The sequence below is a fragment of the Artibeus jamaicensis genome, unplaced genomic scaffold (assembly GCF_021234435.1).
Source record: "Artibeus jamaicensis isolate MK-2021 breed Jamaican fruit bat unplaced genomic scaffold, CSHL_Jam_final contig_410, whole genome shotgun sequence".
Classification (NCBI taxonomy): domain Eukaryota; kingdom Metazoa; phylum Chordata; class Mammalia; order Chiroptera; family Phyllostomidae; genus Artibeus; species Artibeus jamaicensis.
The window spans coordinates 935,828-961,328 of NW_026521820.1; the positions used below are offsets into that span (position 1 = coordinate 935,828).

Sequence of the window (25,501 nt, forward strand, 5' to 3'; positions counted from 1 at the left end):
TGGTGTGTTCCTTCTTGGGTCCAACTTCTTTGGGACTCTCTGAGCTTCCTGGATTTCCTGGAAGTCTATTTCCTTTGCCAGATTGGGGAAATTCTCCTTTATTATTTGTTCAAATAAGTTTTCCACTGGTGGCTGTGCCTTTCCCCCTTCTGGTACCCCTATAATTCGGATGTTGGAGCATTTAAAGATGTCCTGGAGGTTCCTAAGACTCTCCTCATTTCTTTGAATTCTTGCTTCTTGACTCTTTTCTGTTTGGCCATTATTTGCTTTCTTCTGGTCCACTCCATTGATTTGAGTCCCAGTTTCCTTTTCATTGCTATTGGTGTCCTGTGCAATTCCATTCATTTCAATTAGTTTCCCCTTCATATATTTGTCTCATTTGTGGCTATAATCAACCAGTTCTGTGAGGATCCTAATCACCAATGTTTTAAACTGTGCGTCTGTGAGTTTTGCTATTTCTTCATCGCTTAGATCTATTGGCTCTGGGGCTCTGAGATCCTCCTGCGCCATTCTTGGTCTGTTCGGGCCCTTTAAGTGTGAGAAGCGGCGCCTTGGATTCCCAGGTCGCTGGGTTGTGACGCTGTATGTGGGGGCGTGGCCAGAGCGGGGAAATGGCGAACCCCTCTGCTGCTTCTCACAGCTGGGTGCGGAGGAGCAGTGCCTTAGGTGGTTCACCTGGGCTGGGCCACTCAGAGTCACTGGGTTATGACGCTGTATGTGGAGGTGGGGTCAGAGCAGGGAAATGGCAGTGCCCTCCACTGCCGCTTGCCGTGGGGACCTGCCGGCCCGGTCCAACTGCCCACTCCCTTGCCTGTCCACCCGCGCACAAATGCGCGACCTCAGTCAACTCGCAGCCCCGCTGCCCTGCTGTCTCCCCCACGGTTGCTTGCCTGGTTGCTCGCTGGGTCGCTCACTAGGTCCGACCCTGTGCCTGGATTCCGCGGGCCTGAGTGTGTCTGGCCGAGTCCTCCTGTGCAACCCTGCTCCGCCAGCTGCTGGTTTCGCCCCTTACCGGTCAGGCTGAAGAATTTGTTAACGGACTTCCGAAAAGTTCAATTTTCTGTGTTCTGGCTGTGTTTTCTGTTGCTAATATTTAATTTTCTCTAATCTTGGTTGTGTGAGAAGGCACGGCACATCCACCTATTCCTCCATCTTGGTGGAAGTCCTCAAGTTCTTTAGATTGGTAGATATTTAGTTTCTTTGAGCTGCCCCAGGTTTGGGAAGTAAATAGTAGTAGACCGCATTGTTTATATGTGAGAACCCAAATATAACATTATTCAGAAGCTCCTGTGATTATTAGAATCAAAAGCATTTTCTAAACTGGGAGGTAGGTAGGTAAACCCATTTTATGAGTAATCCTAGTATATCCGAAACAAGGTTATAACTGAAATAAAAGCACATATTCTAGGTCTGAAGTAGTTCTGACAATACCCTCTTAACACATATTCTTTTGTTCTGTCCAGTTGTATTTGTCCTTGGCAGTAGAATGTACAAGAAGTTCCAGCCCCAGGGTAACATCATGGGGAAAGTAGTCAAATGCATTGGTGTAAGTATCTCAGTAGCTCTCTCTCAATGAAATTTTCAGTCAACCTAGAACCTTCCAAACCTTCCACCTTCTTCAAATTAAAATTCAGTGAAGTGTTAACTTTCCTTTAAGCATTTTATTAGTGTTCTTTTCTATGGGTATAAGGAAAAGTAAGTTAAATTACCTGCCATCATTGCTTAAAAGATAAATCGAAAGTAAGGATATTAATCAGTAAGTAATAAAACAAGAATAAACTGTATTTTGCATACTCACAATTGTAAACCTACTTTTGCCCACCCCTGTATTTTGATAAACTGATGCTTCTTATAAAACTTACCACATAGAAAAGGACACAACAGAATTCAAAAAGGGAAGGACAGTAATGACTCTGGAACTTATAAGATCAGTGGTCAAAGAAAATAGAATCAGTGACTCTTCACCTATAAAAATGGTAAATAAAGTTTGTCCTTTGTCAGAGAGCAGAGAAACAAAAAAGGAGGAGGCATGGTTTGGCACTGCTGTGCATTGGGAGTCTGAGGAACTGAAAGTGTCAGTTAATACTACTTTCAGGAATCAGGCTAAAAAGTTACTTTTATAAATGAACACAAATGCACACTCTAAGATTATTAATGTAATATTTAAAATACCAAAACAACAACACAAAACAAAATATTTACAGTAGCAAAAATTTAAGTCCTTCAAGTTGCCAATAATGGGAGAATAATGCCTAACTTACAGCACATCTGTGCCATATTATGCAGTCATCAGAAGTCTTGTCTTCAATGACTATCTAGTGACAGGAACATGCAGAATATGAATTCCTCCATATATATCCACATGGTGTATGTACATACAGGCACATTTAAAGTCAAGAAATAAATGTTGAGTGTAGGAATCTTTAAATAATGAAATCAAATAACCCCTATTTTTCTCTCATGTTTTTTAGTGAATATGTATATATCATATAATCAGAGGAAAATGTGTCACTTACTTGTAAAAAAATATGTATGGATAACTTTGGGGATGTGAAGGCAGCCTGAAGGCAATGTTAGGACACTTACTTTCCCTTTGCCTGGCTTTATTGCATTAAATTATACATGTGTACTTTACTTCATGAAATAAACATGTCCTCTCACAATTAAAAAAACATTATATTTCCTTTCAGCCATTTTTTTTCCTTTTGTACTTTCCTCTAACAGCAATTAGATTGATTCCCTTCGCAGACTGTTTTCCAAGTTAGGAAGGTATCTTACTGATGGTCTCTTCAAGTTCTTACTTCCCTAGTAATTGACAACTTAGTTCAAAATCCAAAAGAAGAACTTCAAGCCCTTCAGAGTCATGAGAACTGTACTGCCCAGCATCCAAAATCAGCCCACAGCTTTGGGTTATTTACTACCATTTAGTCACATTCATGTATGTTCCCAACCAATCTCACCATCTTTTTCTAATCAGTGTTACCATATTTTAAAACATGTTCAGCTATAACCCTTATTTTTTATAAATCCATTTCTGTGTAGTGGGTTCTCACTGTCCTTTATGTAGCTATGATCCATTTATTATAGACCTCTACTATCTAATATAGTAAATATTAGACACATGTAGCTATTAAACATTTGAATGCAAAAAGTTCAACAAAGGAACATAGTTTTTAATTGGATTTCACTTCAATTAATTTAAATTATATAATTTCATATACATGTATTTCTATATAATGTGTTCTTTTAGATTTTAAAAACCAATACTAAAGCCCTGGCTGGTGTAGCTCAGTGGATTGAGCACGGGCCTGTGAACCAGAAGGTCGCGGTTTGATTCCCAGTCAGGGCACATACCGGGGTTGCAGGCTGGTTCCCTGCAGGCCAGTTCCCAGCAGGGGACGCACGAAAGGCAACCCAACCGTACATTGATGTTTCTCTCCTCTCTCCTTTCCTTCCCCTCAAAGATAAATAAATAAAATCTTTAAAAAAAACAACAACAATACTTAGTTCAGTTATTGGAAAACTTTAAAGTATATTTGGAACTTCATAGGTATATAAATCTAGTTTTTTTACACAAATTTTATGAAATGTAAATACAGATCAAATATTTCTAATAAAAATTTAGCATTCAAATTAAAATGTGCTGTGAGGGTAAAGTATACCCTGCATTTCAAAGGCTTGGTTTAAAAAAGAATGTAAAACTTCTTATGAATTTTAAAAATATCAATTACATATTAAGATCATGTTTTGTGTTTCTTGGGTTAAAGAAAATGTATTTAAAATTAATTTTACCTGTTTCCTTTTTGCTTTTTAATATGGCTGCCGGAAAACATAAATGTCACCTTTTATTTCTATTCAATGTTCCTCTCTAGAGCATAGAGTAGTAACAGAATGACTTTGTTTACCTTAAACTCACACACTCGTAGTTAGTAAAAGATTAGATAAACGCATGTCATGCCTTTTAGCATTTTCATATATATATTAGTGTATACAATTTTCTATTTTGCTTCTCTCACAAGTTTTTCATTAAAAGGAGTTTAATTGAAATTTGTTTTCCTGGTAAAGTAATTAGTCATGTTTTGAAATTCCCTTTTTCTTCCTTCTTTCAGTTTGCCATCAAAAATAAGTTTAGGCACCGGAGTAAGGAATTTCCCAAAAGGGAGCACTGGCTAGACTGGGCCAAAGAGAAGTATGATGTAAGTGATCATTATTGCCACAGTGGTCCCAGTGACCTTCCTCTAGAAAGTAAACTCCATAATTACAATTCATATTGTTAAGGCTCCATGGACAAGATTATCAGCTGTATCTTCAGAACCTTTATATCACATTAAGAAAGATTCTGGGAGTGTGATTTTTTATATTGAAAAGAACTTGATGGGGAATAGATATAATTTATCTAGAAACAATATTATCTTTTCTAAGTATATTTTATTGACTATGTTGTTATAGTTTTCCCAATTTTTCCCCTTTTATCCCCCTGAACCCCCAACCCTCCAGCATACCCTCCTTAGTTCATGTCCATGGGTTGTACAGGTAAGTTCTTTGAGTTCTCTGCTTCCTACACCATTTTTGACCTCTCCTCATCCATTTAATGCTTACTAATTATGCTTCTTCCTCCCTGTATTCCCCCCATTCCTCCCCTCCCCCTCCTCACTGAGAACCCTCCATGTGATGTCCATTTCTCTGATTCTGTTCCTGTTCTAGTTGTTTTCTTAGTTTTTGGTTTCGTTCTTCTTTTATTTTTTTAGGTTCATTTGTTGATAGTTGTGAGTTTGTTGTCATTTTACTGTTCATATTTTTTATCTTCCTTTCCTTAGATAAGTCCCTTTAACAGTTCATATAATAATGGCTTGGTGATGATGAACTCCTTTAAGTTGACCTTATATGGAAAGTACTTTATCTGCCCTTCCATTCTAAATGATAGTTTTGCTGGATAGAGTATTCTCAGATGTAAGTTCTTGCCTTTCAAGACTTTGAATACTTCTTTCCAGTCCCTTCTTGCCTGTAAGGTTTCTTTTTTTTTGTGTGTGTGTGTACACATTCTCTGCTTTTATTTAGGGAACTTGAATACAAAATTGATAACTAACAAAAGCTGAAACAAATCCTTATGATAGCCTCTAAATTGCTTGTCTTGGGGGAAACTTATTTTTTTCTTTTCTAAAAATATTTTATTGATTATGCCATTACAGTTGTTCTATTTCTCCCTCTTCATTCCCCTCCACCCTGCACACCCCTCCCCCGCCATTCCCCCCCTTTAGTTTATGATCACATGTCTCAAGTTCTTTAGATTCTATATTTCCCCTACTATTCTTGCCCTCCCCCTATCTATTTTCTACCTACCATCTATGCTACTTATTTTCTGTACCTTCTCCCCCCTTCTCCTTCTCTCACTCCCCTGTTGCTAACCCACCATGTGATCTTCATTTCTGTAGTTCACTCCTGATCTAGCTGTCCTCTTAGTTTGCTTTTGTTTAGGTGTCGTTGTTGATAATTGTGAGTTTGCTGTCCTTTCACTGTTCATCTTTTTTCTCTTCTTTTTCTTAGGTAAGTCCCTTTAACATTTCATATAATAAGGACTTGGTGATGATGAACTCCTTGAATTTGATCTTATCTGAGAAGCACTTTATCTGTCCTTCCATTCTAAACTTAAGCTTTGCTGGATAGAGCAATCTTGGATGTAGGGCTTTGGATTTCATGACTTGGAATACCTCTTTCCAGCCCCTTCTTGCCTGTAAGGTCCATCTTGGTGGAAGTCTCCCTATAAGGTTTCTTTTGAGAAATCGGCTGATAGCCTTACGGGAACTCCTTTGTAGGTAACTGTCTCCTTTTCTCTTCCTGCTGTTAAGATTCTCTCTTTGTCTTTAATCTTGGGTAACTTAATGATGATGTGCCTTGGTGTGTTTCCCTTTGGGTCCAACTTCTTTGGGACTCTCTGGGCTTCCTGGATTTCCTGGAAGTCTATTTCCTTTGCCAGATTGGGGAAGTTTTCCTTCATTATTTGTTCAAATAAGTTTTCAATTTCTTGCCACTGTTCTTCTCTTTCTGGCAGCCCTATAATTTGGATATTGGAATGTTTCAGGTTGTCCCAGGTGTTTGTAAGACTCTCTTCACTTTTCTGAATTCTTGTTTCTTCATTCTGTTCTGGTTGAATGTTTATTTCTTTCTTTTCTTCCAAATCATTGGTTTGAGTCCTGGTTTCCTTCCCTTCACTGTTGGTTCACTGAATGTTTTTCTTTATTTCATTTTGGGTATCTTTCATTTGCTTTTTCATTTTTCGACCAAGCTCAATCAGTTCTGTGAGAATTTTGATTACCATGGCTTTAAATTCTCCATCAGATCAGTTGGCTATCTCCTCATCACTTAGCTCTCTTTCTGGGATTTTGCTTTGTTCTTTCATTTTAGCCCTATTTCTGTGTTCAGGGCCCCTGTTAAGTTATAAGGGGGGCAGAGCCTTAGGTATTTTTTTCTTTTTTTTTTAATTTTTATTGATTATGCTGTTACAGTTGTTCTATTCCCCCCTTCATTCCCCTCCACCCTACCCCCCCTCCCCACCATTACCCCCCCTTTAGTTTATGACCATGTGTCTCAAGTCCTTTAGATTCTATATTTCCCATGCTATTCTTGCCCCCCCATCTATTTTCTATCTACTGTCTATGCTACTTATTTTCTGTACCTTCTCCCCCCATCTCCTCCTCCCACTCCCCTGTTGCTAACCCTCCTTGAGATCTTCATTTCTATGTTTCCACTCCTGATCTAGCTGTCCTTTTAGTTTGCTTTCGTTTTAGGTGTGGTTGTTAATAACTGTGAGTTTGTTGTCCTTTCACTGTTCATGTTTCTTTAACTTGTTTTTCTTAGATAAGTCCCTTTAACATTTCATATAATAAGGGCTTGGTGATGATGAACTCCTTGAATTTGATCTTATCTGAGAAGCACCTTATCTGTCCTTCCATTCTAAATGAAAGTTTTGCTGGATAGAGAAATCTTGGTTGTAGGTCTTCGGATTTCATGACTTGGAATACCTCTTTCCAGCCCCTTCTTGCCTGTAAGGTCTCTTTTGAGAAATCAGCTGACAGTCTGATGGGGACTCCTTTGTAGGTGACTGTCCCCTTAGCTCTTGCTGCTTCTAGGATTCTCTCCTTCATTTTAATTTTGGCTAATGTAATTATGATGTGCCTTGGTGTGTTCCTTCTTGGGTCCAACTTCTTTGGGACTCTCTGAGCTTCCTGGATTTCCTGGAAGTCTATTTTCTTTGCCAGATTGGGGAAATTCTCCTTTATTATTTGTTCAAATAAGTTTTCCACTGGTGGCTGTGCCTTTCCCCCTTCTGGTACCCCTATAATTCGGATGTTGGAGCGTTTAAAGATGTCCTGGAGGTTCCTAAGACTCTCCTCATTTCTTTGAATTCTTGCTTCTTGACTCTTTTCTGTTTGGCCATTATTTGCTTTCTTCTGGTCCACTCCATTGATTTGAGTCCCAGTTTCCTTTTCATTGCTATTGGTGTCCTGTGCAATTCCATTCATTTCAATTAGTTTCGACTTCATATATTTGTCTAATTTGTCGGTATAATCAACCAGTTCTGTGAGGATCCTGATGACCAGTGTTCTAAACTGTGCGTCTGAGAGTTTTGCTATTTCTTCATCGCTTAGATCTATGGGCTCTAGGGCTTTAAGAACTTGAGACATTTTTGGTCTGTTCGGGCCCTTTAAGTGTGAGAAGCGGTGCCTTGGACTCCCAGGTCGCTGGGTTGTGACGCTGTATGTGGGGGCGTGGTCAGAGCAGGGAAAAGGCGGGGCCTTCCACTGCCACTTGCCACGGGGACCACTGGCCTCGGTCCAACTGCCCACTCCCTCGCCTGTCTGCTCGCGCACAAATGGGTGACCACAGTCAACACGCAGCACCGCTTCCCCGCTGTCTCCTTCGAGGTCGCTCACCTGGTGGCTCGCTCAGTCGCTCACTAGGTCCAACCCTGCGCCTGGATTCCGCGTGTATGGATTCCGCGCCTGAGTCTGTCTGACCGAGTCCTCCTGTACAACCCCTCACCAGCTGCTGGTTTCACCCCTTACCGGTCAGGCTGAAGAATTTGTTGTTAACGGACTTCCGAAAACTTCAATTTTCCGTTTTCTGATTGTGTTTTCTGTTGCTAATATTTAGTTGTCTCTAAACTTGGTTGTGTGAGAAGGCACCGCACATCCACCTATGCCTCCATCTTGGCAGAAGTCCGAGCCTTAGGTATTTACCCAGGCAGGGGCAAACCTCCTTGCTCCACTGGGGTGCTGCCTGTGGGGGAGGGGCCAGAGAGGGAACAATGCAGCTCTCCTGCTCATCTCTAGCCCACTTTTCAAAGAGCTTTCATGTGAGACTGGGAGTTTCTCTCACCTCGGCAACTGCTGTAGTCTGCAGCCACCTCTGAGTCTCAGTTTCCCCTTAAGTCAGCTCTTCCCACAAAGTCTGCAGCCAGCCCCACCCCCGCTGTCCACTGCCTCACTGAGGTTGCTCTCCATCTGCCACCTTACTGGTCTGGTTGTTCTCTGTGATTGTTTGTTTAATTCCATGGTTGTCAGAGTTCCATGCAGTTTGATTTTCTGGCACTTCTGGTTGTTTACTGACTTCAGACTGGTTGTTATCCTTCTTTTGGTTGTGCAAGGAAATGAAGAGTTTCTGGAAACAACATTATCTTGTCATAGATTTTCATTTGGTACAGTCTGCCAATTATTATATGAAATTGTGATCACATAACTAGTTTGAACAGAGAAGAATTAAAAGATGGTAGTGGAATTTACCTTTAGTGGAACCGAAATATAAATTCAAGTAACTTACCTTCTAAACAGAGGTAAGTTATATTCACTCATATTTTATGTAGTTTCACTCATACTTTAAATAGTTTAGGAACTTTTACTTTTTCAAAGAAACCTGAGGAAGGGTTTTTAGAACTGTTAACCACCACCCAAGTTGTCTCTAGATGTAAATATCTACACTGAAACTAACATTGCTGCTAACTGTAACACAAGGTGGTTCTTATTTGTCCCTCCCCCACTCCAACTACAGGAGCGGCTTATCTCTCAAACTAAGATGGTTACAAGGGTGATGTTCCTGTATATTCCACTCCCCATGTTCTGGGCCTTGTTTGATCAGCAGGTAATATGAAACTGTGTTTTGTATATCTTCATGTAGCAAACATCCTTTGGTCACTACCACATACCAAGCCATTGTTAGTATCTAGCTCTTAAAAAGGTTCTCTTCCAGTTTCTCTTTTATTCATGTATTTGATCACTTAATCACATTGTATCTCTTTTTTAAAAAACAACTCTAGATGGTTCCATCTGTATCTCTGTTGCAAAACAAAGAATAAATTAGATGTGGTCAAGTGAAGGAGCCTTAGGAAAGATTTGATCAAAGTGTCCAAGACTCTTTCAAATCAAAACTGAGACTAAAGAAAATTTAAAAAAAGAAAAACTGAGGAAAAAAAGAAAATTAAACAAAAAACTGAGAAGAAGGAGTTTTTCTATTGATGCATCATGGTAAATGAATGTATTACCTTTTATGGGATCCACAGAATATTTAAACTGACAGGGACTTGTTATCTTCCTATGTAAAATGGAATGCTTGGTTTAGAAGTATCATCCAGGGATGGAAAGTCATTCTTGTTAGCACAGGGAACTAGAACGCTGATCACTGCCATGTCACCTGCTCTTTCTCCCACAGCTATAAGATGTGTGCCTAGGAATTTTTCAATACAGGGTTAGAAAATTCAATGTATGGTGCCTATTAATCAAAGTACTAAGATATTATTCCTTTTAGAAAATGGAATTTCAATAAAATTTTCAAACATGCATAATTTTATTGTGTTGGAAGGGTTATTATAAGGGTAAACCATCTCTTGGAAAAAAATTGAGTGTACACATTATTCTCCTTATTTGTAAGTATGGAATTTAGAACAGCATTTTAAAGACCAGGGAGGTGGTTTTGCATGTTGAATACAAAGCTGTTATTGGATTTGGACTTGCACTAGAAATACATTCATCACCTTTTAGCTGTGTGACTTGGGTTAATCTCTTAACCTGTCTGAAAGAGTAATAACAGATGGCAAATTTGTAAGGATCAAAATGGAGAACATATATAAAGTAACCAGAGACTGGCATATATGAAGAATTCAAACAATTAATGGTAATGGAAAAATATACAATAAAAAATGAGCTATTTATAAAAAGAAAAATAATACAAGCAGTGGTATATTTCATGGCTTTCTATGATGTTCTCCTAGTGGAGTTGATAGTTTATATGGACACATTTATATCTTTAGTTATCCATGGAAATGATCATTTGTACTTATACAGTCCTGAGTCATCTTTTCCTATAAAATGGGTTGAATGTAATCAGGCTGCCCAGGTTTAAATTTGTCAGTCTCTTCCTGGAATCACATTCTAGGACAGCCTAGCCTGTCAAAAATTATTCTTAGCAATAATAATGTTTTTGACACTATGATGCCAGTGAATGTAGAATATCCCCAGGGTGTAAAGCTACTTTTGCCTTACAGGTAATGTCTTGCCTCCCAACAAGCCTCAGAAATGCATTTTGCCCTGGCTGGTGTAGCTCAGTGGATTGAGCACAGGCCTGCGAACCAGACAATCGCGGTTCGATTCCCAGTCAGGGCACATACCGGTGTTGCAGGCCGGTTCCCTGCAGGCCACTTCCCAGCAGGGGATGCATGAAAGGCAACCATACATTGATGTTTCTCTCCTCTCTCCTTCCCTTCCCCTCTAAAGATAAATAAATAAAATATTAAAAAAAAAAAAAGAAATGCATTTTTGTCTTTCCTGAGGAAAGCTCTATCTCAAAGTAGTACTTTGCAGATTCCTTGTGGGGGTGGGGATACTATATGTTATGTTAACTTGCAAAGCAGAAATGCAAGTTATTTCTTCTCATCCAGTATTACAATGGAACTGGGAGACGAACTTGATGTTGAAAAAAATAATTGTAGATCCTGTAATATTTCAGACCTCCTTCCTGTTTTGAAAAGAACTCAATATTGATTGAGTTGTAAAATGTTTAAAACCCATGCTCCTAATGATGCAGTAAACTTGTTTGTTTTTAAGGGCTCAAGGTGGACACTTCAAGCAACAACTATGAATGGGAAAATTGTAAGTGTGAGCCATCAGGATATTTTAACTCCCCTGGTCACTATCTCTTTGTTTTAGTCCCTTTGTCCCCTTTCTCTTTTCCTTTCATGACATTTTTAACCCCCAAATTGATCATCTGTGGAAACTAGATGATCAATTCAATGAGACTCCCCCACCCCCATTTCTAGGGAAGTATTGAAATTCAGCCAGATCAGATGCAGGTAAGAGAAAATATTTAAATTGCTTTTGGAGATCAAAGTCACCTTCGAAACAATGGTAACACTTCATCTCCACTTTACCTGCAGACTGTCAATGCCATCTTGATCATCATCATGGTCCCCATCATAGATGCTGTGGTGTATCCTCTGATTGCAAAATGTGGTTTCAACTTCACGTAGGTGATGTTAGTGTTGGGATTGGTGGGAGCCTCCATTAGTCTTAGGGCTTCGCAACTAGACTGAACTCCCTCATCTTCCAGACCTCCATGGAAAGAAGTCTTTCTTCCTTCCCACAACACCAACTATATAATGGGGCTTTTAAAGAAATACATTTGAATTAGATTTTTATGTGCTGATGTTTGTGAAAATTTGTCCTTAAAATAAAAGTGCTATTAACAGCAGCCTGTAAAAGCCTGTAATTAAGGCTCTCTTATATATATTGAAGATTGTTCAGAACAGGCTTCCCCAGGATGTACCACTTTGGCCCACAGAGTATTTTCAGCTGAAGGCAATCTAGACCCTGCAGGCTCAGGAGAATTTTCTGACCCTCCCTACACTACCTAGAAGAATATAAATTGGGGGTCTTGACCTGAAAGCAATCCAGACCCTATGGGCTTACAAAAAACTTTTACCTCTCCCTTAAGTAATTTAAATTTGGGGACTTTCCCATAATGGGTCATTACCAGAAATAACTTTTTATGACTTATCTATATGGCAGGGTAAATATCTAAATTACTGAACACCTGCTTCTTTTATCATCTTGCAAACTGTGCTTCTCCCCTCTGAAGTCCCAAGGCATCTTTCATCGTTCCTTGACTCAGGATGCCACATATACCTCATTTTCCCTTTCTGTCTCTGAATTTCTCATATATGTGGGGTTCCCATACATATGTATGCAATTAAATTTTGTTACTTTCTCTTGTTAATCTCTTATTAAATTGACATGAGATACATGTCAATTTAATTATTAAACCAGCAGAAAGAACCCAGAAAGGTAAAGAAAAATTTCTTCTTCCCACATAATATAGACAATAGAAATGTTAACTATAATTCAAAGTATCACCAGGATTATAATTTCTAGAAATTAAATGTAAAAATGTAAATGAGAAGCTGTATTACATTTAGCATCCCTAGTCTTGGTGATGAAAAACAGATGAAGAGATGCTCTCAATCTCATGTATGTTGTGAGGGAAGTTAGTTTTGTTTGGGGGGATTGTAGGAGAGGAGTGGTTCTTTGGGGAATTTATCATTAGCTTTTTTGTTTGAAACTGATTGGAAATCACTCTCTTGCTTGTCCCATCAGCTCCTTGAAGAAGATGACAGTGGGAATGTTCCTGGCTTCCATGGCTTTTGTGGCAGCTGCAGTTGTGCAGGTGGAAATTGATGTGAGTTGCCCTCTGATTCTCCAGTGGCCTTTCTTAGCTTAGGTGGGGTGTTCAGAAGTCTTCTTTTTCTAGGACTAAAAGGATTAGGGGAGGCCATGATTTTTGCTGATAAAATAAGTTCTGGAGATATGGATGATCTACTAAGGGGCAAAATAGTCCCTTCCGACAGCATGGGTCCATGCTGGGTTCTTAGCTCTGCAAAGGATGCCAGGAATAAAGTCAAATGGGTACACTTAATTAGGAGAAAAACTAGACAGAAGTTACATAAGGAGCTTCCATTGCAGTTCTTATAATGGGAGAGAAGTTTATGGAACTTGTTCTTTTATGAACTCCTAAGAGATCTAGTTAAAAGAAATTCATCACTCACAAATTACTTCAAAACTGTATAAATTATCTTTTTGATGGGTATCTTGGCTTTTGTATTCTAAGTTTCCTTATAATGGTTAGTTCCCAAGCTAATTTACATGTCTATTGAACACACAATGGGACTAAAGTAGGCTTTTAATGCCCTTAGTCTGAGATCAGGTCCTAGAAACCTGATATCTCTCTCTCTCCCTCCCACACCCATTCTCACTCTCTCTCCCTCATTCCCTCATTCTTTCTCTATTTTTTAATTTTATTTTTAACATATTTTATTTATTTTTACAGAGCAGGGAATGGAGGAAGAAAGAGAGAAATACTGATGTGTGAGAGATACATTCATCAGTTGCTTCTCACATGCCTCTCTTTTGGGGACCTGGCCTGCAGCCCAGGCATGTGCCCTGACTAGGAATCAAACCAATGAACTTTTGGTTCATAGGTCAGCACTCAGCTCACTGAGCCACACCAGCCAGAGCTCTATTTTTTAATTTTTAATTGTGATTAAGTATACATAACAAAATTTACTATCTTAATTGTGTGTATATGTACAGTTCAGTAGTGTTAAGTACACTCACATTATTGTGCACTTAATCTTTCAATGCTTTATATCTTCACAAACTGAAACCTTATATTCATTCAACAACTCCTCATTCCTCCTCCCCACTCTATAACCCCTCGTAACTACCATTCTACTTTGTCTTTATGAATTTGAATATTGTAGGGACTGTATTAAGTGAAATCATACAGTATTTGTCTATGACTGGCTTATTTCACTTAGCATAATGTTCTCAAGATTCAACCATATGAAACGTGTGTTAGAATTCCCTTCCTTTTTAAGGCTGAATAATATTCTGTATGGATATAGCAAATTTAAGGCTGAATAATAATCTATATGGAAATAACACATTTTACCCATTCATTTGTTGATGGACACTTGGTTTGTCTCACCTCTTGGCTATTATTAATAATGCTACTAAGATCATAGGTGTACTCACTTTCCCTTGAACATAGCTAGTCTTGTGGAAAATGAATTGTGGGGCTAAAATGAAATAGATTGCTTTAGTGACACTGGAATTTGAGGGAGGACATGTAGGGAAAAGGTAGAAACCCTGAGGCAGGAGGGCATAAAGCATTTGTGAGAGACTGTTTAGAGTACCAGTCTAGGGCTGATGTCTGGGCTTCCGGAGGTACAGGGGAGGCATCCAGGGAAAGCACATCTCAGGTGCCACAAGATAGGCATTCATTTAAACTATGGTTACTCTGACCCCCTCAGATGTTAAGCTTTATAACTTAGCATCCCTTGACCCAGAGGTAGATGGGTAGATCCAAGATATGAACAAGAACAGCCTCTTTCTCATTACATCATTTTCTGTGGGTGCAATAAAGTGAGAGATTAGAGGCTTGGCAGAGGACTATTTAGTGCACCTTAGCCAGCACAGCTTTCCATGGCTGGGGAAAGTGACAACAGTGCCATGATTAAATTATATTCTATACAAACTGAAGACCTCACTTCAAATTATGTTTTATTTTGCTCAGAAAACTCTTCCAGTCTTCCCCAAAGGAAACGAAGTCCAAATTAAAGTATTGAATATAGGAAATGATAATATGACTATATATTTTCCTGAAGAGACAGTGCACCTTGTCCAAATGTCTCAGGTAAGTAGAAGGAACTGCAGTTTTCTTTTTAATCATCTGATCTGAGTTATAGTAGAATTTGTGGGACCTGATCTTCTTGGTCCTTGTATAAGAGAAGCTCAGAAGTGAAATGTCTTATTATCTTGATCTCCTTTTGGCTTCACTCTGGACTGGGGGAGGCTCTGCCCACAGAGATTCCCCCAGCCACTGCAGATGAGAATAAGTCTACCCAGACATGATCTGCTTGAGGAAGAAACGCTGACCAGTAGTCTCTCAGAGGAGAAAGGTGTTTAGCTTCTTTGTCAATGGGCTTTCATTGAGGTTAGCTTGCATAGGGATGCATATCAGAGAAAGGAGGTATGGTTTACAGGTAACATTTCTGGGATCATGGGGGTCTTTTTGAGTCAAGATCTGGTAGACAGGGTGACACCAGTTGGCTGTGAAACCTTAGGAAACAAACTTATTTTGTGCTTGGACCTGTAACATTTAAATTGAGGACATTCGAGGTACGTTCGTTACATTACTCCTTTCTGCCAGTGGACGCCGCTGAGTAAGCATCATTGAAATTCTCTCTTCTGCAGTCGTCATGTCTAAGTCAGAGTCTCTCAAAGAGCCAGAACAGCTATGGAATCTCTTTATTGGAGATTTGAGTCTTGAAACAACAGATGAGAGTCTGAGGAGCCACTTTGAGCAATGGGGAACACTCACAGACTGTGTGGTGATGAGAGATCCAAACACCAAGTGCTCCAGAGGCTTTGGGTTTGTCACATATGCCACTGTGGAGGAGGTTGATGCAGCCATGAATGCAAGGCCACGCAAGCTGGATTGAAGAGTTGTGGAACCAAAGAGGGCTGTCTCAAGAGAAGATTTTCAAAGACCGGGTGCCCATTTAACTGTGAAAAAGATTTTTGTTGGTGGTATTAAAGAAGACATTGAAGAATGTCACCTAAAGGATTATTTTGAACAGTATGGAAAAATTTGAAGTAATTGAAATCATGACTGACTGAGGCAGTGGCAAAAAGAGAGGCTTCGCTTTTGTAACCTTCGATGACCATGACTCTGTCAACAAAATTGTCATTCAGAAATACCATACTGTAAATGGCCACAACTGTGAAGTAAGGAAAGCCCTATCTAAGCAAGAGATGGCTAGTGCTTTATCTAGCCAAAGAGGTTGAAGTGATTCTGGAAACTTCAGACATGGTTGTGGAGGTGGTTTTGGTGGGAATGACAACTTTGGTCATGGAGGAAACTTCAGCAGTCGAGGTGGCTTTGGTGGTAGCCATGGTGGTGATGGATATGGTGGCAGTGGGGATGGCTATAATGGATTTGGTAATGATGGAATCAACTTTGGAGGTGGTGGAAGCTACAATGATTTTGACAATTACATCAATCAATCTTCACATTTTGGACCCATGAAAGGAGGAAACTTTGGAGGCAGGTGCTCTGGCCCCTATGGTGGTGGAGGCCAATACTTTGCCAAACCATGAAACCAAGGTGGCTATGGTGGTTCCAGCAACAGCAGTAGCTATGGCAGTGGAAGAAAGTTTTAATTATGCCAGGAAACAAAGCTTAGTGGAAGAGGAGAGCCAGAGAAGTGACAAGGAAGCTACAGGTTACAACAGATTTGTGAACTCAGCTGAGCACAGTTGTGGCAGGGCCTAGCGGCTACAAAGAAGACATGTTTTAGACAATACTCATGTGAATGGGCAAAAAAACTCAAGGACTGTATTTGTGACTAATTGTATAACAGGTTATTTTAGTTTCTGTTCTGTAGAAAGTGTGAAGCATTACAACAAAGGGTTTTTAATGCAGTTTTTTTTTCCTTTTTGCACCCATGCTGTTGACTGCTAAATGTAATAGTCTGATCATGATGCTGAATAAATGTGCCTCCAAAAAAAAATTAAGGACATTCTTAGCAAAGCAGGTCTCACAGGACTTTATGCATTCTTTCTTAGGCCTGATCACCCCCCCTCCCCGCACTGGGAATCATCAGTTCTGGCACAGGGCTGCACCCCTCTTCGGCATTGTTTCAGGCCTGAGTCAGGTGGGGGAAGCAAGGCAACCAAGATATTAGGAGAGTTTTTGCAGGTAGAATGAGGATTCAGGCTAGGATAAAGCCAAGGGGTAGGGGTTTTTTTGATTCTTCTCCACAATACCCTAAGTCCTTCTCTGATGGCACCTTCACAACTGTGCCTGTCTTAGGTTGTTACTTTCTTGAGGAATCTTACAAGTCATTGACTATCCAGCCATCCTTCAGGGGCCAAGCAAGGTAAAGTAAAGGGGGTGGAGGCTGTACCCCTGCCAGGAGGATGTTTTGTTTCCTTAGTGGCTTATGATCCCAAGTCCCCCTAGCTGTGAGGCCTTTTCCCATTTTTGTGGGATTACAGCTTCTGAAACCAGGTAGGATGGTTCCCAACACTGGACAAATGCACATCAAACTTTAATGTGCATGTGAATCACTGAGGGAGCTTGTTAAAATGCAGATTCTTGATTGGTAGGTCTTTAACCTTCATTTTTAAGAATCTTTTAGGTGATGTTGCTGCTGGTAGTGCATGGACCCACAATTTAAATAGCAAAGGCTGTGTCGATCGTCTTCCACCAGGAGCAATATATAATGGGAGAAAGTTTATGGAACTTGTTCTTCACAACATTAGCTCCTAAAAGATCTGGTTAAAAGAAGTTCAGCATTTACAAAGTACTTCAGAAATGTGTCTTTTTGATAGACTTCCCTTTTGTGTTCTAACTTTTCTAATAATGATTAATTTCCAAGCTAATTCACATGCCTTTTGGACCCACAACAAGGCTAAACTAGACCCCTAATGTCCTTAGTCTGAGATCAGATCCTAGAAATTGGATGTTACATAGTTAAGGGACATCTGACGATTTCTGGAGGCATTTTTGTTGTCACATCTGGGAGTGCTATTGACATCTTCTATGTACACAGTACCCCATCCCAACAAAGAGTAATCTGGCTCCATGTGTCAATAGTGCCGAGGTTGGAAAAACCTGATACAGACAGTCACTGGTCTGGATTAAAGGTTCTCAGTCTTGAGTCCATATTGCAATCTCCTGGAAAGCTTTGAAAATTCTGATACCTGGGCCCCACCCCCACAAATTTTGATTGAACTGACCTCATTCCTGTTTAGACATAGTTAAGAACTACTACCTTAGACTTGGCCAAATGAATAATCTCAAAGAAAAAAGAAAATTTGACTCCTGATGTTAGGCACAGCCTAGTATTTATTATCTCCATGGCTGATGTTCCTCTTTGCCCAATGATAGACCTGATTTCCATAGCATTTATCTTGATAAAACAAAAGCAAAGTGCTGGATGAAAACTATAATTCCTCTGGTAGTACTAAGCAACCTCATGGGAGGGTCCTTGAGGGTGAGGGGCTAAGACAAACCAATGCCAGCTCCCCCAAGGCATTTTTCAATGTGTTTGAACATGCACTGGCAATGTCAAATAATATGCCATGACAGTGTTCAATGACACAGTGCAGAGAAAGATTCTGTGGTATTAATTATGACCCCTTTTCCTGTTACAGACTAATATATTTAGGACTTTTGATGTGGACAAACTGACAAGTATAAAAATTTCTTCTGCTGGATCAGCAGTTACTCCAGTAACTCATAACTTTGAGGTGGGCCATCGTTATACCCTTCTAGTGTGGAACCCCAACCATTACCAAGTGGTAAGTAGCAGGATACCTACAGCTGACTTTATTTGTTATATGTCATACTGAATACATGGTCTTTTAGTGGTGTGACTTTGTTTTACCCCTATGTAGTTTTACAATTGATAAATGTAATTTACTTATTCCTCAATAAATTTATTCCTCACTAAATTTATTTATTCCTCAATTTCTTCCTTCTTTAAAGATACAAGTCATTCAACTTCCAATAAAAGTTTAACTGGTGGATGGAAGGGATTAATATTAAATTTTTTTAAAAGAACTTTTGAGTGTAGTGTGTGTCCATGTGTGTATACATATATACAAGTCACACAGGGTACATATGTGCATTCTCAGTGACTTTTTGAGGTGAAGTTTAAAATATATCTTTAATTGCATAAATTTTAAAATTTCACTGAGCAATTGGAAAATTGGAGCAGTTTTTATAAAAAATACAGTGAATATTTTAGGTATAAGCAATAAAAATACATATAAATATTTCATTACAAATATAGGTATCTGGATATGCCATTCAGCATATGAAGCAGTTTTGAAGATGTAGTTGAGCTAAATGAAGGAGTTGTGGATATTCTGTAAAGTGAATTTAAGTGAACTTCCATAGAACTGCAATATAGAGTTAGGACTTCTGGATCATGTGTTTAATTAGGGAGCTGTTGAATGGCAAATTCTACATTCTCAGAGAGTAATATTCTGTGGAACCATTGGAAATCAAGCATGAAAAATTGTATAGGTTCATGTTAACTTCAAAGAAAACCAGGGCTGAAGGATAGAGTCCTGCAAATGTAATCATTATGCCCTCAGCTTCCAGGATAAATGTCAACATCATTCTCCTTTTCAGAGGCTGAAATGTAATCTAAATGTATTATAATGGATGAGATTTTTAAATGCTTTCTTTTTCAGGTAAAGGATGGCCTTAACCAGAAGCCAGAAAAAGGACAAAATGGAATCAGGTATATGTATTTTTTTTAATTTCACCTATATCAGCTTCTTATGGAAGTAATGCATATCCATGGTAAAGTCCAACTTATAGGATATAAAATGAGAGTATGGGTTTATTAAAAGAAAGTAAATTTGGTTCAATATTTTTAAAAATTACTCAATATAATTCATTACCTTAATAAACTAAAGAGGAAAATGTATAAAATCATATCAATCGATGTAGAAAAAAAGCATTTGATAAAAGTCAGTATCCACTTATGAGAAAAAACTCTCAGCAAACTAGTCAACTTCCTTACTCAGGAAATGGCATCTAAAAAAATCCCCAAGTTACCATTATACTTAATGATGAAAGTCAAAGTGCTCTCCCCATAAGATCTGAAACAAGGTTAGACCTTCTACTCTCTTTACTCCTATTCAACATCCTTTCGGAGGCTAATGCAATGTGATGAGAAAAAGGAGTAAAAATATCTAGATTGAAAGGGAAGAAATAAAACTCACTATTCACAGATATATAATTATCTTCAGAGAACATCCCAAGGACTATACAAAAAAACTCATGGAGCTGATAAGTAAGTTTGAAAAGAGTCCATGATACAAGGCCAACCACAAATCAAACATATTTCTATACACCAACAGTGACTGATTGGAAACTAAAACTTTAAATAGCATGAACAATAGCTCCAAAAAAGGATGAAATACTAGTTATAAGGAAACATATAAGGAATTGAGAATTGAATACAAAAGGCTTATGAAAGAAATCAATGAAGAGCAAAATAAATGGACAGATATATGCTGGGTTCATTAATTAGAAAACTTAATATTGTAAAGATTTCAGTTCTCCTCAAATTGATCTATGGATTTAGTACAATTCTCATCAAAATCATAGCATTATTTCTTGTTTATTTCTTCCAGTTTTATTCTGTTATAACTGACAAAATTGCATGTATTTAAAGTGTACAATATCATGATTTAGTATGTGTATCCATTACGAAGTATTTACCACAATTAACACATCCATCACATCACAGTTAACCTTTTCTTTTTTGTGATAAGATTGCTGAAGATCTATTTACTGAGTAAATTTCAAATATACAGTACAATGTTATTACCTATGGTCACCATGTTGTACATTAGATCCTCAGAACTTATTCATCTTAGAACTAAAAGTTTATACCCTTTAATCGACATCTCCCCATTTCCTAACCCTTACACTCGGGCAACCACCATTCTCTCTCTATTCTATGAGTTCAGGTTTTTTTTTTAGATTCCATATATAGATGATACCATACAGTATTTGTCTTTTTCTGACTGGCTTATTTCACTTAGCAGAATGCCCTCCACATCCATCCATGTTGTCACAATAGCAGAATTTTTTTTCTTTTTAGGGATGACTAATATTTCATTTTTATATATATTATGTATTATATACATAATGAAAAATTTAATATATATGAACATATTGATAAGTTGGATTTCATCCAAACTATAAACTATATATCTCACTGTTCTATATATCTCACTGTTAAGAGAGTGAAAGGTTAAGCTACATACTGGTAGAAAGTATTTACAAATCACATATCTGACAAAGAATTTGTATCCAGAATATATAAATTACTCTCAAAACTCAATATAAAAAAACAACCCAATTAAAAATAGAGCAAAAGAATTGACTGGGGGGAAGATGGTGACAGAGTAGAACGGAGCAATTTCCAGCTCCTGTACAGGTGGGTGAAAATCCTGGCAGATCTACTCAGAAACAGCACAATAAACCAATGGGTCCCCAGCATTCATGAAATTAAAAGATCAGAGATTGTGATGGACGCTGAACAACCAGACAGTGGCAGGTCAGTGGGGTCTGGGAGATCTAGGTAAAGACAAGAGCTGCAGTCCGGGCCGGCGCCCAGGGCCAGGTGGCCCTGGTGCTGCCTCCGAGGTCAGGGTCCAGAGGCATTGGTCTGAGACCAGCACCAGAGGCGTCTGCCACAGGATCCCGGGCACCCAGTGGCCTTGGTAGGCGACAAGCACTGGTCAGCAGCTCCCTCCCTCCCCATCTAAGCAAGGCTGGGCAACACCGGCAGAGACCTGTCTGATTGCGTTTACTGGGAGGGTTACAAAGACAAAGGGCCGTGTTCATCTGCAGACTGTGTAGTCGCCAGCCTGGGAGAATTGAGAAGTGCACTGTGTCATCGCTCTGGCTGGGGATTGGGCTGGGCTGAGAGGCAGGCTGTCTGGAGAGGATTGTTTTTTGGAAAGTGGACTGAGGTGTTCTCCTGCCAGGGCAGCTAGGCTTGCGTCCCACCCAGCCTGTCAGCGATGCAGGGGGGGAGCGGGGGCATTTGAGTCCTGCCACGGGATGGGGCAAGAGCCTGCGCCACCATCCCAGGCCAGAGAGAGGTCCTGCTACAACCAGAAAAACCGGTTTGGACAGTTTAAAACCAACATGGGATGTTTTTCATTGTGGTTGTTGGTTTTTTCCTTTCTTTAAACCTTTTTTCCTTAGTAATCTTAAATTTTTTAAATTTTATTATTGCTTTATCTTTCAATACTTCGTTTCTCTCCTTTCTTTTTTCCTGTTTTGGTCCTTCTTCCTTTCTTCACAAACTTACTGATTTGCCACCCGTCTCCTGCCTTTTTTTGTAGGTTTGCTTTTTATTGCTTTGTTTTCTTTTACGCACAAGAGACACAATCTACTGGGAACTAAGAAAACACCAGAGTGGAACCCAAAGAGGGGGCATCTCCACAATAGAGACAGAAAGACAAATTTCATTTTGCTATAGTAGAGAAGCCACAAGTTGCTGCATATTTTTCTTCATTATTCTCACTTCTTTTATATTTTAATAATATCTTTGTATTCCTCCTCTTTCTGTATAGGCTTCTTAATCTTGGCTGGTTATTTTCTTTTTTTTTTTTATTGATTATGCCATTACATTTGCTCTATTCCCCCCTTCCTTCCCCTCCACCCTGCATACCCCTCCCCCACCATTGCCCCCTTTAGTTCATGAACATGTGTCTCAAATTCTTTAGATTCTGTATTTCCCCTACTATTCTTACCCTCCCCCCTATCTATTTTCTATCTACTGTCTATGCTACTTATTTTCTGTACCTTCTCCCCCCTTCCCCTCCTCCCACTCCCCTGTTGCTAACCCTCCATGAGATCTTCATTTCTATGGTTCTGCTCCTGATCTAGCTATCCTCTTAGTTTGCTTTTGTTTTAGGTGTGGTTCTTAATAACTGTGAGTTTGCTGTCCTTTCACTGTTCATCTTTTTTTCTCTTCTTTTTCTTAGGTAAGTCCCTTTAACATTTCATATAATAAGGGCTTGGTGATGATGAACTCCTTGAATTTGGTCTTATCTGAGAAGCACTTTATCTGTCCTTCCATTCTAAATGAAAGTTTTGCTGGGTAGAGCAATCTTGGTTGTAGAGCTTTGGTTTTCATGACTTGGAATACCTCTTTCCAGCCCCTTCTTGCCTGCAAGGTCTCTTTTGAGAAATCTGCTGACAGTCTGATGGGAACTCCTTTGTAGGTGACTGTCCCCTTAGCTCTTGCTGCTTCCAGGATTCTCTCCTTCATTTTAATTTTGGCTAATGTAATTATGATGTGCCTTGGTGTGTTCCTTCTTGAGTCCAACTTCTTTGGGACTCTCTGAGCTTCCTGGATTTCCTGGAAGTCTATTTCCTTTGCCAGATTGGGGAAATTCTCCTTTATTATTTGTTCAAATAATTTTTCAACTGGTGGTTGTGCCTTTCCCCCTTCTGGTACCCCTATAATTCGGATGTTGGAACGTTTAAAGGTGTCCTGGAGGTTCCTAAGCTTCTCCTCATTTTTCTGAATTCTTATTTCTTCATTCCTTTCTGTTTGATCATTTTTTTCTTCCATCTGGTCCTCTCCCTTGATTTGAGTCCCAATTTTCTTTCCATTACTATTGGTATCTTTTGTATCAGCATTCATTTCAATTAATTTAGCTTCCATATGTTTCTCTAATTTGTGACTAAAATCAACCAGTTCTGTAAGGATCCTTATAACCAGTGTTTTGAACTGTGCATCTGAAAGACTGGCTATTTCTTCATCACTTAGGTCTATCGGTTCTGGGGCTCTGAGTTGTCCTAGAGCCATTTTTGGTCTATTCGTGCTGTTAAGTGAGCGGAGCGAAGCCTTAGTTGTTTACCAGGACGGGGCGACCCAGGTCGCTGGTTTGTGACGCTGTGTGTGGGGGCGGGGTCAGAGAGGGAGCAATGGCGTTCCTCTCCGCTAGCCCAGTGCATCCAGTCACTCACACGCCTCGGGCTTGCTTATCCGATCCTAATTGTGTGAGCCTGCTGCACCACGCGGGTTTCCCTTCTCACTGGTTTCTCCGCATGTAAATGCGCGCGACCGACCGACCCACCGCGCCTCTTCCCTGTGCGCTCCGGCAGCCAGCTCGCTGGCAATCAGCGCCCTCGGTTGCCTGCGCTCACCGCGCACCGCCCGGGAATTTTTTCTTGCTAACCTGCTCCGCTGCTGGCCTCGCTCCTCGTACCGGTCCAGCCGAGTATCTAGTTGTCCTTTGGACTCCGTATTGTCGATTTTCCCTGTGGCTTGGTTGTGACTGCTGTTAAAAATAGTTGTTCTTAGATTTGGTTGTGCACAGAGGTGAGGTGGATCCTCCACCTACTTCTCCATCTTGGCGGAAGTCTTGGCTGATTATTTTCTATTATTTGACAGGTTTGCCTGTTCTCTCCTCCACAGTGTATTGCTAATCCTCTATACTTTACACCACTTGTTTTCCTTTAGTGCACTACCCAAAGCTCTATACCCCTTATTCAGACAGCTCACATAGAGTCTGTCATATGATTCTTGCTCTAATATTATTGTAAATAATAGCTGTTCTATACAACTGTAAATACTTCACAACCCATCTCCCGGATCTTAGCCCACTTGACAGGTTCCTGAATTCTATTACTGTAGTGATTAACTCTATTTGCTCACACACTACACCTATTTACTATTCTTTACTCTCACCTTACCAAAATCTGACTGCCCTGCAACCTCACTGCTTTCTAGATCCAACTCACAAGCCTTCCCTCCTCAACAAGAGACTTATCTTATGTCCATTCTTTCTTAAAAGTGGCAAGTTGGGTGAAGATTACGGTTAACACTATATATAGCCTAAAGATCTTCTATCTCTTCTCTACTGGCTGTAACTGTAAATATCATAAAACACTCTTCTGCTGTCATAAACCATTTTGCCTCCCCCTCCAACTGATCACATACACACACCGAAAAAAGGGAGTAGGTGGAAGCCGAGAACATCAAGATACCTGAAGGAGACTGCACCACTGAATTTCACAGGTATTCTACCACAGAAGTTCACGCCATAAACCCAGGGAGTCAGAACAGATCAATTTAAGAAGCTGAGGCAAACAAGAAGAGTCTCATAAATAATGGGAAGACAAAGAAACAGTCCCCAAATGAAAGAAAAGGAGGAAGCCTCAGAAAGAATGTTGGATGAAATAGAGGCAAGTCAGCTATCAGATATTGAATTCAAAGCACTGGTTATCAGGAAATTCAAAGAGCTCACAATAAGCTACCAGAAACTACAGGGGACCTATGATGAACTCTCCACAAACTATATCGACATGAAAAAGGAAATAGAAACTATCAGCAAAGGCCAAGAGGAAATGAAGAGTACAATTACTGAACTGAAGAACACAGTGGAAGGTATCAAAAGCAGGATCAATGAAGCAGAAGATCGGATCAGCGAGTTGGAGGACAAAGTAGAAAAAAAAACTCCCAGGAAGAGCAAGAAAAGGAAAAGAGGCTCAGAAAGAATGAAGAGGGATTAAGAATAATGCAAGACAATATGAAACGTATTAATATCCAAATAATAGGAATACCAGAAGAAGAAGAAGAAGAACAAGGGATAGAAAACCTATTTGAAAGAGTAATGAAGTAATGATGGAAACTTTCCCTAATTTGATGAGAGAAAAAGTCACACAAATCCAGGAATCACAGCGAGTCTCAATAAAGAGGAACCCAAACAGGTCTACTTCAAAACACATCATCATTGAAATGGCAAAATTACAAGACAAAGAGAGAATCTTAAAGGCAGCAATGGAGAAAAAGGAAGTAACCTATAAGGGAGCCCCAAAAAGGTTAGCAACTGACTTCTCA

The 25,501-nt window shown here is 39.5% G+C and overlaps 1 protein-coding gene and 1 pseudogene across 1 annotated transcript in view; both read left to right on the forward strand.

The window, feature by feature from the left end:
* Positions 1 to 25,501, forward strand: part of SLC15A1 (solute carrier family 15 member 1) — a 73,919-nt gene that overhangs the window by 14,028 nt on the left and 34,390 nt on the right. Inside the window, exons 9-18 of the mRNA XM_053665391.1 lie at positions 1,464 to 1,546; positions 4,110 to 4,196; positions 9,046 to 9,135; positions 11,094 to 11,138; positions 11,306 to 11,338; positions 11,423 to 11,511; positions 12,639 to 12,720; positions 14,617 to 14,736; positions 18,264 to 18,410; positions 19,311 to 19,360. Coding sequence (XP_053521366.1) covers positions 1,464 to 1,546; positions 4,110 to 4,196; positions 9,046 to 9,135; positions 11,094 to 11,138; positions 11,306 to 11,338; positions 11,423 to 11,511; positions 12,639 to 12,720; positions 14,617 to 14,736; positions 18,264 to 18,410; positions 19,311 to 19,360 — 826 coding nt within the window. The remainder of the gene's footprint in view (positions 1 to 1,463; positions 1,547 to 4,109; positions 4,197 to 9,045; positions 9,136 to 11,093; positions 11,139 to 11,305; positions 11,339 to 11,422; positions 11,512 to 12,638; positions 12,721 to 14,616; positions 14,737 to 18,263; positions 18,411 to 19,310; positions 19,361 to 25,501) is intronic.
* On the forward strand, positions 15,302 to 16,265 carry LOC119053900 (heterogeneous nuclear ribonucleoprotein A1-like; annotated as a pseudogene).